Here is a 15,553-nt window from a genome sequence, read left to right as displayed (position 1 = left end):
TATGCAAATGAGGCATTCTCTAAAGCTTTTGGTGAATTCAGTGGAACGCTAGATTAAAATAAGTACAATAAACACCTACATGTATATTTTGGATGCTTTCCTTCCACTAAGACATGTTATGGAAGAAAAATAGTCCACCATCTCAAAATTGACCAGTGCATGTTTTTGCCTGTATGGTGAACTAAAACGAAAAATAGTCCAAAGGGACTTCCAATTCCAAACGTCCATGAATTATGGTCCTACAAACCCCACAATGCACCCTCGAGGAACCCTTTATTTACTAAGTGTGCTGATAGGCTGGCGTGAGCGCGCATCTTAACGGTGAGTGGAGCCCCCCATTCTCAAATGAGACTGCGCGCTCCCGCCGCAGGAGAAGTGAACGCGCTTGAGGGGCTGCGGTCCCATTGACGGTTCCGTCTCTCTGACAGCAGCATCAGCATCAGCATCAGCGGCGGCGCTGCAAAACAAGAAGTCGCCGCCTCGCCACGTAGCCACGCAGCCGGGCCACCGGACCGAGCCCAGACCTGAGTCGCCTTCAGAGGACCCCCCCCCCTCCTCTCTCCCCTTTCTCCCCTCATCCCCCACCCCGCACCCACCTCTCTCCGCCCCGGCCCGAAGGAAGGAAGGAAGCGAGATCCTCCTCCCGTGTGCCATCATCCCGACCGACCGCCGGAGACATGGGCTCCCCGTAACACGGAGGTGGCGGAGGGGAGAGGCGGGCGGGCGGTGGGAGGGGGCTGGGGGGAGAAGACAGCGGAGCAGCGAGAGGGAGGAGGAGCGGCTGAAAGCGGCAACCGGGAACCGAAGCGCTACACCGCCGCTGCCGCCGTCACCGCTGCTACTACCACCGCAGCTAGCACCGACACAGCTGCCGCCGCCACCGCCGCCGCCGCCCTGGGTGCCCCCCGCCGCCGCCATGGGAACTCCGCATCAGTCGCTCCAACCGCCGCTTTGTCCGTGGGCCATGTCGTGATCCGTGGGCTCCGCCAGTGGGTTTTCTATCCGTGATCCCGACCGAGGCGAGGAGGAGAGGGACGAATAGGAGAGAGAGAGAGCGGGAGGGAGGGAAGGTGGTCGTGGTGGGAAAGATGTTCGCCTCGGTGGGCCCTCGGGGCGGCCCGCGCCCAACGGTCACCCCGGCAATCCTGGAGCCGGACCTGAGCCATCTGACGGAGGATGAGAGGAAGATCATCATGGCTGTGCTGGCTCGGCAACGGGAGGAGGAGGCGAAAGAGGAGGCCATGTCAAAGTAAGGAGGAGAGAGAGGGGAAGTGTGTGTGTGTGTGTGTGTTGAGAGACAGCGAAAGAGAGAGAGAGAGAGAGAAGAGAGAGAGAGAGAGACTGGGCCTAGGCTAAATCCGTTTTGAAGGTCCACCTCCGTTTTCTCTTGTGGATGAGATGTTTCCAGCATCACTCACTGTATCCACTGTATCTGACCATGCTTGTGTGTAGCCCATGTGTGTGTGTGTGCACATCCTGCAGCCCCCCCCTACACACTCATTCACTCACGACAGGCCCATGCAGGCTACAGCTGTGGTGCCAGAGAGAACAAGCCGTGTAGACCAGGTCCACCTCCACCGCTCCTGCAAGCGAGGCTGTAAACTTTGCTCGGGAGGGAGGAAGAAAAGGATGGTGGGAAGGATGAAAGGGGCGTGACACCCTTGCGTGCCCCATCATCACCGTCATCATCATCAGTGGCGTCACAGTCCACTCAAGATGACAAAACCGATTCCTCATCGGCACCTGTCTCCCTTAATGTCACCGCGTGTCATTCACACAGGGCTCTGACTTTTTCTCCGGGATGTTTCATCTTCACGGATGCAACGGGGACGCAGCGCTCGCAGATGGCCCCGGCTTTGAGGGGGTTGTGGAAGTAGAATCCTCCCGGTTGGCTTTTATCTGTGCAGCATCCAATCTCAACAGCTGCTGTCTTCAGCTCCTGGGGTGCGGTTGAGCTTTTCCTCAGCCGTATGCGCTGTATGTAGGCCAGTGCTCTTGCAGAGGAGCAATTCGCCCAGGCTGTTATGGAACCAGTAAGCTTATAACAGGGGGGGGGGGGGGAGTGCCCGTGTGTGTGTAATGTCATTTTGCATCAGGACTGACTTATATCCACGGCATGCATCCTCCTCCATGCATGCACAGAGGCCTCCTCCAGATTTGATTTGTCACCCCCCCCCCCCCGAATCCGGTGCAACAAAAAAAAAGAAAACGGACCCACAACCGCCGCCCCCGCTTTCCTTCCAGGACCCGGAGAACACATCAAGTCGATGCCTTCTCCCCGCGTCTTTTTTTCTGCATTGGAGCTGCATGCACGGATGGGGAAGATAGAAAGATATAGACCAAACCCACCTAAGCGAGGCGCTCCTCTAGTTCCCTTTTCTTTTTTTCTTTTTTAACGTCCCTGTTCTATTTTAAGCTCCTGTGTGCGCCGGACTGATAGCCTGGCGCTGGAAACGGAAGATCGATTCATTGCATCTAAAAGAAGGAAATGTCCAACACATGAGCTCTGGCTCTAAGTGGCTATGCATCACTTTCAGTCGAGAGAGGCCGTGGATTCACTCGCATCGCACCGTGGCGACTGCAAAATAACGGCAAACTGTCAGCACATGCATGTCTTAACCTATATTGCCTTCTGCACCGTCCCCCGTTGCCCTCCCCTCTCATCACTGTTTGAATGGAGATTGCAGAGCGGTGTGTGTGTGTGTGTGCGTGTGTCTTTACAATCTGCAGTGCACTGGTTGACTAATACATGCATGGTGAGTGTACTCGCAGTAGGGCCGTGTGGGTTGTGATGCAGAGATGCAGAGAAGGCACTCCTCGTACACTCTATCAGCTGTTAAAGCGTGCAGGATCGCAGGATATGTGTACGCATCGCTCCCTGTTGGTGGACAGCCGCGGCGACAGTGACGTAACGGGAGATAAATTGTGAGATAAAGTGGCGTGTGATTTACACAAAGACAGATGGATAAACTGTAAACGACCTGCCGTCTTTCCAAAGCTTAAATCCCAGTTACATAAATGGGGAATACAGGACCAGAGTACAGTGAAGCTGCTCCCCACGGCCACATAACAAAGCATCCGTGAGGAGCGTTCCCTCACTGCATGAGAAAGATAATAATTCCCCTTAACCCTCCTGTTACCTTTAGGGTCAATTTGACCCCATTCAATGTTTAATGTCGGTGTTCTTTCGGGTCAATTTGACCCCAGGCTGTTTTTCACTGTGTCAAACATATAAGAAATATCAACTTTTTTATATATTTAAAGGGCTATTTAGGGAGTCAACAAACAAACATAAAGTACCTCACACTTAAACTTGGAAAACAATATTAATTCTAATAATTTTCTGGAGGTTTTAATTGCTGGGGTCAAATTGACCCCAAGGGTAAAATATGTCAGTAAATATAAAGGTAACAGGAGGGTTAAACATTGAATGGGGTCAAATTGACCCTAAGGCAACAGGAGGGTTAAAGACTTGAGCGTGTATTGATGCAGCCAAGCACTCGTGATCAGGTCGCTGCACGGAGCCGATGCAGCCGGAAACTCAGCGGCTACGTTTTTGCATTGCATTGCAATCTTTGAATAGGAGAACTCACCCCAAAACCCGAGGCACACATTTTTCCGACACGTGGTGCTATTTACCAATCTATATTGTTTTGGGGTGAGTTAAATTATATTGGCGCTTTGACTGCCAGGGCTCTCAAGTTTTGAAGACAGGCAAGAGTGACATTTCCATCACCATTAAAACATGAAATAGCCGAGAGTTTTTTTCAGCGTGAGAAATACGATGTGTGGCGGGAGTGCGTGACTAAAGACCGAAATGCGTGAGTCTCACGCTCAATGCGTGACACTTGAGAGCCCTGGACTGCTATCCGGTTGAAGAGAAGGAGGTCAATGTCTCTACGGCCAGTCCCTAAAAAACTAGGAAGCTCACTCCAAAACAATCTAGATTGACAGTTAGCACTACAGATAAGAGGAAAAATACGTGTTTTTTTATTTAGGGGTGAACTGTTCCTTTAATGTCAGTTTTAACCTTTAACCTGATTAATTAGACATACATATCTGCTGCAAAAGTATGTTTGTGCGACTGTTGCTTGCGTTTGTTGTTCCCTCGTCTAGATGAGGAAGATGTGCTACATACTTGAGGGTACATTGCGATGTATTGTACTTTTTTACTTCAGCGGATCTAGATGAAATGCTAAATGGTGATTCAATCAAATGTATGTTGTTACCTGTAGACAAACTCCAGAGAAGCTGGGAAAGATCTCAGAAAATCAAACACAACAAACTCAACGCCTTTAGGTTTGGGGATGCATCAATCCAAATGTTCCCTCCTGATACTGCTAGAGATCCCTCAGCAGAGGGAATCTAATGTTACAGTCGGGGTGTCAGAAGGTATTGATACCCTTGCTTTATTTTGTTTTGTGATACTGTATCGATTCTCAAAGGGAACATTTACTTTTCATTTCCAGTTTTTTACATGCAAACACAGTGGATCATATTGCACAATCAGTAGTGCTGTCAAGTTGGTGGTTTTTACGGGTACGGTTCAGATAAGATATTTGGAAACGTTTTTAATCAAATGTGCAAAAAAAATAATCACAATATATCGCCCTGCTTTCAGTATCGAAAGATATCACAACATATTGAATCTTAACCCCTGTTTTTTTGCCATTACACAGATCTATGATACAGAGACCAAGTCCAGTCTTGTCTTTTCCCCTAAATTACACAACATGCATGTGTGGAACAGATTCAGATCATATTTATGTTATGTATCATGAGCCCAGGGAAAGTAAAGGCACATCATTTTTTTAATGACATTGCCGAAACAATTGTATGTGTATAATAAAGTGAGTTTTGTTCCTGAAATCACATAGATTTTATATCACATTGAAACATTTTGTAAACCCTACTGGTGGTACTTTAGACATTTGAGTGCATTAGTCTTAGATTTTCATACATCCCTTGGCTTCCATTCATATTCAAACACATTTTGAAAATCTATTAGCAAACTCCTGCCGGAATTTGTGTGATCCATCACAACGAAGTTTGCCTTTATATTTTTTTCTCAGGAACATTATCTTTATCAGCTAATAGATTTTTCCATCTCCATTTCAAGTGAATGGAAACCAAAGGACGTCTGAAACGCTGGACCGCGATTAGAATTGTCGGCTTACAAAATAAAAAATCGTAAAAATGCAGATGCCACAAAATAAAAGCTCCTGGTTTGGTCCTTTTTAATCTTGTATTCAGACACTAAACTCCAGGTATACAATAAATGTAATTTAAAAATGAGGAAAAAGTAGCGTACCTGTCCCTTTTCTTCCTTTCAGGATTACCGATGTGCAGAAAGTGTCTCATAATGAGAGGTTTTGCCGATGCATGTCTGTTTTAGGCATCGTGTGTGGTGGCGGGGATTTCTTTCCTCTGTGATCTGACTGATCAGAGACCACTGTTCATGTTTATGGATGAGACCGTTTCCAATCGCACAGCGAATGTGTCAGTGGACCTATCGTAAGCACGTCATTGTTGTTTAAAGCCTGTCTTCAACGCCTAAAGGTACCCGTGATACCGCAGTGAGAGTATAAATGAGCACTTCAGTTTGTATTGTGGGGAATTTGTTCATTTGGTTTGGCCCGTTTGGTTGAGCGAGTTGAATGTCTGTCAAACCCAGGTGATGCAAAAATAGCTAAACTGTGCCTCTATGCTTTTAAATCATAACTCTGATACGATTCATTAAGAGGGAGAAGATAATCAGAGCCAACTAGAGCCTTAATGCACAAGGTTTTATGAAGATATGACAATATTGACAAGCTAGCAGTTACACATAGGAAAGCTTAGCATAATACAATTAAACCCAGGGCTAACTTGGCAGTCAGGACTGAGTAGTCTGACTCATACTCAGCTATTTTAAAGTCATATTAACATAAGAGAGGCAGAGAGTCAGAGCTTCATACTGTCCAAAAACAAATCGACAGAAACGTAAGAGTCTTTAACACTTTCCTAACTATGTGTTTCAGAGAAGAGAAGCCTATCCAAGCAAGAACGGTGAACCTGGTTGGGCAGAAGAAACCGCAGCAAAATGACGTCCGGTGAGTGGCAACAGTCGTCTTTATCAACCACCAACTCCGTATCACCCGGACAATATGGAATTCAAAGGGGACATATACTCATTTTCAGGTTCATACATGTTTTTGGAGTTTCCACCGGGCTGCTTCTAATTCGTCCTGCATTGTGACAAAGGAAGCCAGATCTGAACGGGTTTTCTGGTTTTACATTTTTCGGATCGGTAGGCATAGATACTCATGTGTGTGTGTGTGCACCAGCAATGAACAACTGCTATGTCCCCTTTAAAATGAGTTTTAATGGCCCAAAACAACTTCCAATGAAGAGCTGGCAGTCTCTTCCTTTGCCTCACATTTATGCTATTGTTGTGAAATCTATTTCACACCTTGGATGATTCAACAGTTATAAAAGATCCACTTGTGTTCTGGTACCTATCTTTCGCAAGCGTGACTCAGGCCAAATATTATGGAATGTGTGTGGTCCTCTTAAGTTGAACACCTCATTTCGAATGTTTCTGATTTATATTTAGGGAATATGCCTCGGTTTGTGTCGCTGAAAAAATATTTAATTTAAAGCCACACTTCTTTACCCTCGGAGTGAGTTTATATCCTGTTAAACACACAAACACACACCCAAACGCACACACACACACACACACACACACACTTCAGATGCTCCGGGTGTCTCGTGGTTTGCTCAGCTCTCCTGCCAAGGAGAGGGAGGAGGAATGACTCTATCAAGGCGACCCGTTTCAATTCGACGTCTTCTCACTTGTATCTGGGATATCGTTTCACATGAGCCTGGGAAACAGTTGAACAATGCGTAACATTGTGATATTTGACCTTCTTATCTTAATCCTCTTCGTCCCTAATGGGACATAAGGCTTCGACGATCTGCCTCCATCCGGACCTGTCATGCTGTGCCTCGCCCCAGGTTAGGTTCATCTCCTTCAGCTCCGCTGTCACCGTTCGCCGCCAGGTGTTCTTGGGCCGGCCTTGCTTCCTTTCCCAGGTGGAGTCCATCGTAGGGCGATCTTGGGGATGCGGTCCTGGTCCATCCTGAGAACGTGTCCGAGCCATTTGAAACGGCGGCGTTTGATCTCTAGCACCACACTGTTGCACTTAGTCTTCTTGTATAGATGTGCATTGGATATTTTCTCAGGCCAGAAGATTCCATAATGGATGCCTCAGGAAACTCTGTCGAATCTTCTGGATACTTGACCTACAAGATACTAAAAAAGTAACCAGTTCTCAGGGCTCTCAAGTGTCACGCATTGAGCGTGAGACTCACGCATTTCGGTCTTACGTCACGCACTCCCGCCACACATCGAATTTCTCACGCTGAAAAAAACTCTCGGCTATTTAATGTTTTAATGTGCCGCAGCGTGCCAACATGAGCTGGCCGCGCTGCCCTCACCGTGGAGGAATCAAGCGCTCCCCTGGAGTTCTGCTGTGAGGTGCCACTTATCAGCCAATCAAAAAAAAGAAATGGGCTACACAATAGCCAATCAGAAAAAAACCTGTATCTGTTGTATCTGGGTAAGATTGAATCCAGCAACCAATGAAGATAAAGCATCCTGGAATTGCGCGCGACTGACTGATATCCGAAATGTTTTCGTTCTGCGGGGGGGAGGGGGGGGGGCTGATGGAAATGTCTTGCCTGTCTTCAAAACTTGAGAGCCCTGAGTTCTACTTACTCCCCAAAAAACAACTGTGGCAGGAGAGCTAACCACACACTAGCCGGCTACACTAGCCTCTACTGTTCACCAGCAGTAGCTGGCTGCTACTGCATAGATCAATTGGTCACTAACAGGACGACACAGTTTATTCAAGAGACTGGTTGTACATTTATAATCTGGACGAGCAGAGTTATATAAAAATAACTGGTGCTAATAAGCTGTGACTTCCTCAGTTTACTACTTTAGCTCTTTTTTTCCTTGAAAGCCATTATGGAATGAAAATGTTCACTGAAGTTGAACTCATCATGAAAGATTTGTGCGTCGGTTTGTGGAAAAGTGGAGCTTTTTGAATTGCCATGTCTTCATTTGAGATGTTTCTTTCTCACTCCCTGGACAAGCCAACGCCTGTCAAGTCCGTCAAGCTCAAGCTAGTTGAATGTTTTCATGGCAGACGTGTAGAGTGTCAGAGATGTTATCTGTCACAGAGAATTGTAATCGGAATTTATTTTTAACAAATTATATTGCAAGGGGTCACACACTTGGAGCCTTTCCAGGGTGTGGATAGGCACCGGTTAAATCAAGAGCTAAAACCATGGGCAAACTCCGGCTGATTCAAATGTTTTCCAATTCAGATGATCTTTCATCCCAAGAACCATAATTGACAGCATTTAAAAAATTGGTATGACTTTTCTTTCAATGAAAATTCACAATTTATTCATTCAGTCTGTTTTTTTCATAAAAACTATTTAATCCCATTTCTATTTCTTTTTCCCCCCCAAAACTACCAAAGTTACAGTAGGCCTACCTTCCCCCCTTACTTGCTCAAACAAAATGTCGAAATAAAAGCGCCTCAGGGTGACTAGATGAATAAAATCCAACTTAAAGGGAATTGCAGTACATCCCACTTCATCCAACATGTTTTACTTTCCCAGAAGAAAACACGTGTTACATATATATACTTATATGTAATCTTTAACATTACGCAACTTACTCCGAATGTTGCTTGTACATTTTGACCCGCTTACCCGAACCCAATCCACCAGCATTCATCACTTTCACTCATATGATGTGTGTGTGTGATGTGTGACAATGTGCCGCAAATCTGCACGAACCATCATGCAGCGTGTGTGGAAATATGACCTGCAAAAATCCGAACATGTGAGATTGAGCAATTGCGACAGCAAAACGATCAGAATGCAATAGCTCTCCGAATCCTGTCACAGTGGCAACACATTTATAACCTCGGCTCCTGAGATTCATGGGTAATGTAGTATTTCATGCTATTTGACGTGCAGAAAAATAATTCCTCATGAACATCTTCAAAATATTTATTTATCTTAACATTATCGAGGAGACCCCAGGAACATTTTAATGACATTGATGTCATTGTTTAAAGTACACTTTCATATTTAAATCTACATTTTAAATATACTCAGTGGGGCCACCCTCTTTACTTCCATATTCCTAACGTCATACCGGGAATGCAGGTGGTCAGAGGTTAGCTTTCACTGAAACATCGCCTCCAATTAGTGGGGATTGGACACATGATGGGTTGGTCAGGAGCCATTCTTCATAAACTAATTCTTCTAGGCTCAATGATCGTCTTCCCTTCACTGCTGTGTGTGTGTGTGTGTGTGTTTCTGTTTATTTGATCAGTGGTTGCTAAAATGGACTTGAATTGCAAATTATATTTGAAACACACTCTGTCCCGACCGATGGCTTATTTGCGCATTCAAAATGCGCATGTTTCCACACGTTGCTATTCGCAGTGACCTCTGTAGCAAGTAGTTTCTTTTTTTTCCTTCCTTGCCGCACAATGATCAAACGATAAAGCTTGTTTATGTTCACTTTGTGTGCACTGTGTGTGTGTGTGTGTGTGTGTGTTGTTGGATCAGAGAGTGAGGTGGGATTACAGAGGAAGTCAGCTGGAGCACATCTGCTTCTCTGAGGAATCCCACAATATGGCCTCCTGTTTATATCATTCTACAATCTGTGCCTCTCCAGTCAGTATTCCCCCATATTATTCACCAGACGTTATACAGTCAGTAATCCTGCAGCGGTCCTTCTGCAGGGCACATTGAGGTGGAACTGAGATAACGTTATATCTAAGTGAGTTTATGAACCACGAGGTCTGTTGAACTCCTCAAGGCACATTGCTGGAAGTTGAGCTTCATAAATACAATTGACTTGACTTGTCTCTGTTAAAGGAGCAGTGTGCAGGATTGAGTGGTTTCTAGTGGTGAGGTTAAAGATTGCAACCAACTGAATATCCCTCACCCTCCTTTTCCAAAGGTGTAGGAGGACCTACGGTGGCCTTTAGATAACATACAAATATTAAAAAGGTCTCTCTAGCCAGTGTTTGGTTTATCCGTTCCTTGGATACCGTAGCAACATGGCGGCGCAGTATGGCGGATCCTGTTGGCTTTGAAAAAATATATTCTTATTTCATGTCAAAGAAATAACGAGTGGATCCCTCTCTTTATTACTTAGAATTAAAAAAGAGGACCCACTCACCATGTAGATATGAAATAGGGCTGCACAATAATGAAAATAAACTGACATTTTATTTCTTGAAATATGTATTGCAATATGAAACTAGAATGGGCACTCGGTAGAGCGCATACCTTCGCATATCACAAGATTGGGCATTGAATTATGAACATTTTGGCATTAGTTGCATGCCAATTGGATAAAAATTGACCGTGCTATGGTAAAAAGAAGATTTTGACCTATCCATGACCTTGACCTTGACCTTTGACCCGATTGATCCCAACATCTAATCAAATGGCCCCCGGATAATAATCAATCATCCCACCAAATTTCATGCGATTCAAGAAGAGTTTGACCTTTTCATGACCTTGACCTTGACCTTTGACCCGATCAATCCCAAAATCTAATCAAATGGTCCCCGGATAATAACCAATCATCCCACCAAATTTCATGCGATTCGGTTTAATACTTTTTGTGTTATGCGAATAACACGCATACAAATAAATAAATAAATACACAGCGATCAAAACATAACCTTCCGCATTTTCAATGCGAAGGTAATGAGCAAGATGAACAATGTCTTGCTCTAGTGAACAATTTAATTATAACACATTATTTTAATAGATGTGATTGGCAATGGCACGGCAAAAAATGGGTCGGGTGGGTTCGCGGACATCCGCGGCGGGCACCTCATACTGCGGACAGTCCGCCTCGGACGACCGGTGTCCCAGGAGGCCATCAGTTGGAAGCAAGGAACAACTATCGGGTTTTAGACAACTCGGTCATTCAGCTATATTTACTCAAGCTAGAGCACACGACTGAAGAAATGCAGCGGAGAGGCGAAAGCTGCATTAGCTGTGCAAGACAATATGGCCGACGGGGCCCCTCTTGGCATTGGAAGCTTGCTCGCAATGCATCCTGGTAGATGTAGGCACTCGGCACAGCTCCGTGAGTAGGAGAACTCATCTTTCTGGGTCAGTATAGCGCACACTGAGGACTTTGTGTACTCAAACGACTACACTAACCATAAACACTGACATCCACATAAACAGGCACATGTTCATCTTCAATATCAGTATCTCGTACAGTAAATAAAGCGCTTTCGTCAGTCCTCATTTCAATTAGTAAACTAGAACGGGCACTCGGTAGAGCGCATACCTTCGCATATCACAAGATTGGGCATTGAAGTATGAACATTTTGGCATTAGTTGCATGCCAATTGGATAGAAATTGACCGCGCTATGGTAAAAAGAAGATTTTGACCTTTTCATGACCTTGACCTTTGACTCGATTGATCCCAAAATCTAATGAAATGGTCCCCAGATAATAACCAATCATCCCACCAAATTTCATGCGACTCAAGAAGATTTTGACCTTTCCATGAACTTGACCTTGACCTTGACCTTTAACCCTTGACCCGATCGATCCCAAAATCTAATCAACTGGTCCCCGGATAATAACCAATCATCCCACCAAATTTCATGCGATTCGGTTTAATACTTTTTGTGTTATGCGAATAACACGCATACAAATAAATAAATAAATACACGGCGATCAAAACATAACCTTCCGCATTTTCAATGCGAAGGTAATAAGCTCTGGGGAACCCTGGATGGCAGGCTGTTCGCTGTGTGTGTCTCAAGGCATCATGTTTATTAAGAGAATTATTCAGTCTGTAGGAAATAAAGTGGGCAGTGAAACCTGGCTGCCGAAGGTCCGTTCTTGCCAGACGTTCGTCAGGTAGATCGGCTTAGGAGAGACAGAACGGACTTCTGGTGAGCCGCTGATGGTGCTACTGGCGATCTCGAAGCGCTCGGAGAAAAAACGGCTTGTTCTAAGCTTGACCACTGTGTACTTTTCAGTCCGTCTCTTGGTATTTTTGAACTTTATAATAAGCCCAGGAGTTGCAGACGTTTCCGAATCTGCAGAGGAACATGTAATCCTTCAGCTGTAGTTATTCACCACATGCAACAATGTGTGTCATATTAACGACCTTGTGTTACTGCATGCATTTTTTAATTATCCTTTTTTCCCCATGTTATCTTGTCTTGTATGTATGTATACGTTAATAATGCAGTCGTTTTGCATTCCAGTGTATTGTGGTCACGAAATATAACTGCTGAGATTAAATGGTTTGAATAGGACAGCTTCATAATTCAATTCGATTCAGTTTATTTTATACAGCCCAATATCACAAATTACAAATTTGGGCTTAACAATCTGTACGCACACGGCATCCCTGTCCCAGGACCTCACATCTGCTCAGGAAAAACTCCCCAAAAAATAGAAAAAAAACTTCCATGGGGAAAAAAGGGAAGAAACCTTCATGAGAGCAACAGGGAAGGAAGCAATAGATGTCATGTGTACAGATGAACAGCGTTACAGAGTTACAACACATTCAATGAATATGACAGAAATGTATGAATATTTAGTCGTAGGCATGGACCACGATCCATAAGATCTTCTGGTCGCCGCTCCGACTCCCATGTTTGAGAGCAAACCCCCACGCTCCTGTATAGGCGACGTGGGTGTAATGCGATGTAAAGGTGTTTACACTCCACATCGCTAAATGCGATTGGCGCCAGGCGTCCCCTGAAAGCAAGTTACCATGGCGACGGCCCAGCAGCCCCGTAGTAACCTTGTTGACCCCCTGGGATTGTCGAGGAGTCACTTCCTCACTTCCTTCAGGGATTGGATGTTATCCTGGTCTTCCCATGAGCCTCTGCTCCAGTGGGGACCCCGGGGGGAGGGACTTGACACACTCTCACTTACATTTCTGCCCGCTTGAGAGAGTTTCATCTTTACTGAAGAGGAATTTTATGAATTGATAGTGTGAACACAGTGCAAAATAATATACATGCTAAAGTTTTACACATTTATGATGCTTACTTAACCCTCCTGTTACCTTAGGGTCAATTTGACCCCATTCAATGTTTAACCCTCCTGTTACCTTTATATTTACTGACATATTTTACCCTTGGGGTCAATTTGACCCCAGCAATTAAAACCTCCAGAAAATTATTAGAATTAATATTGTTTTCCAAGTTTAAGTGTGAGGTACTTTATGTTTATTTGTTGACCACCTAAATAGCCCTTTAAATATATTAAAAAGTTGATATTTCTTATATGTTTGACACAGTGAAAAACAGCCTGGGGTCAAATTGACCCGAAAGAACACCGACATTAAACATTGAATGGGGTCAAATTGACCCTAAGGTAACAGGAGGGTTAAAAAACAAAAAATGACATTCGATCGTTGTAGAAAATATTGTAAACATCAAGTTAATCTGTGCGATTTGGGAACACATCAATATTGTAATGAAGTCTGATGGAACAAACATGAGCAGTCAGACAACCTTACTGATTTTAAATACGCTGGACCCAAATGCTGGGGTTGGCTCTGTGAGGACACGTGGCAGTTCAAGCCTACATTGTTGCATTATTGCATGTGTGTGTGTGAGTTTATGCAAAACCACCTTGCCCATGGCAAAACATGGCATCCGTACCCTAGAGCGGAAGTTGCTCGCGAAAATGCACGGAAGTAACTCTTCGAAAGATATTGTACAAGCCGTTGTACGAGGATAAGTTGACAGGCAAAACACTGCTCCTCTTCCCTTCATAATACAACATTCTCAAGTCAGATGAGTCGCTGCCGCCACCACTTCGGACGATAAATGTTGCATTTTGAACGACCACTTAATATAAAAGGAGACACAAAATGAAGACACCAACAGATTACGTTTGATGTTTGTTTTTTTGTTGAAAGAGTGGCCCGAGCTCTTTGTGTGTACATACCAATGTGTGAAGAATGCACGATGCGAGATTGTTTGTGTCGAGGACTATTCGGGTATCTGTGTGTGTGTGTGTGTCTGCGTGGATACATGCTGTGTGTATGTGTGTTTGTGCTGCCTGGCTGTGTGTGGCGTTGCCAGGCCATATGGAGCGCTGTCTGGGGAGCACACTACCCACTTAGCTCTGCTGTTGGCTCTGGTGTTCTCTCCATCTGTCCCTTCTTTTTCTCTCTCTCTCATCCCGCTCTCAATCCCTCTTCTCACTCTCTCTCTCTCTTATCCCGCTCTCCATCCCTTGTTCTCTCTCTCTCTCTTTCTCTTACTCTGTTTTTCTTCTCATCTCTTCTGTTCTATCTATCTGTTTTTAATTTGTTGATAATCTCGGAGCTGGCTCTCTTCTTCGTTTCTCTCCGTTCTCGTCAGTCTTCGACACTCTGGTCTTTGTCTCATCTTAAACGTGATCCAAAAATAGTCTTCCTTAGGTTTTTTTTCCAATTACAAGTGTATGTGTTTGTATATTGGTCTGTGCCCGCAAATAAATCAAGTGTGCGTGACAGATAGTGTGTTCTCAAGCACTCCTCTTCGCCCACTTTCTTTCCATTTGGTGGTAATTGCTATCATCCCACAGCCACCGTGCTCTTGAACATCCACTCCGATGCGAATGGCAACGGGGTTCGAACCAACCCCGACTAGAGCTGGCGTGCATCCTCCTGTGGGCTAAAGACAGTTGCTGGTCCATTCTTTCAAAGGGGAAGGCTGTTGTTGTTGGCTAATTGACAAAAAGAAGTAACACCACCCATATACTGCATATAAGAAGTAGAATTAGTCATCTTGAAGTCACCCGTCTATTTGACTTTGAATGATTGATCATTTTCTAAATTAACACCATGCTCATGTTTACAATGTTTACTGAGAGAATACATCAAGTGAGAAGTAGAGTCATTTTCTCAGGGACTTCTCTGCAGACTTATTTTTGCAACCATTCAATTCAATTCAGTTTATTTTGCGTAGCCCGATATTACAAATAACAAATTTGCCTCAGAGGGCTGAACAATTTGTACACATACGACATCCCCGTCCCAGGACCTCACATCGGATCAGGAACAACTCCCAAGAAATAAAAAAAAACATTTCACAGGGAAAAAAGGGAAGAAACCTTCAGGAGAGCAACAGAGGAGGATCCCTCTCCCCGGGTGGACAGAAGTAGTAGATGTCATGTGTACAGATGAACAGCATTACATAGTTACAACATATGTAATACATATGACAGAAATGTATAAATAATTTGGAGTAGGCATGTACCACAATTCAGACCTTCACAATTCATGAAACAGAAGGAGGAAGAGAGGAGACGGCAGACAGTTTTGTTAAAAGGTTATGACACGGCCAATAGTTATCTTTTGACGGACATGTGGACGTTCAAGCCTTAATAAAATAAGTGAGAAATTGTGGCATTTTCTCAGAGACTTTCATACAATCAGACTTCTTTTTAAAACCAGATGAGTTGCCCCCTGCTGGTCAGTACAGA

General features: G+C 44.6%; 1 protein-coding gene across 1 annotated transcript in view; it reads left to right on the top strand.

Annotated features, from left to right (window-relative positions):
* Positions 1–1,088: 1,088 nt before the first annotated feature.
* LOC130207486 (regulating synaptic membrane exocytosis protein 1-like) overlaps positions 1,089–15,553 on the top strand; it is a 97,497-nt gene continuing 83,032 nt past the window's right edge. Inside the window, 2 exon segments of the mRNA XM_056436121.1 lie at positions 1,089–1,249; positions 6,021–6,092. Coding sequence (XP_056292096.1) covers positions 1,089–1,249; positions 6,021–6,092 — 233 coding nt within the window.

The sequence above is a fragment of the Pseudoliparis swirei genome, chromosome 17 (assembly GCF_029220125.1).
Source record: "Pseudoliparis swirei isolate HS2019 ecotype Mariana Trench chromosome 17, NWPU_hadal_v1, whole genome shotgun sequence".
Lineage (NCBI taxonomy): Eukaryota > Metazoa > Chordata > Actinopteri > Perciformes > Liparidae > Pseudoliparis > Pseudoliparis swirei.
Note: the sequence above shows the minus strand (reverse complement) of the source record. Positions and strands in the feature narration are given on the sequence as shown.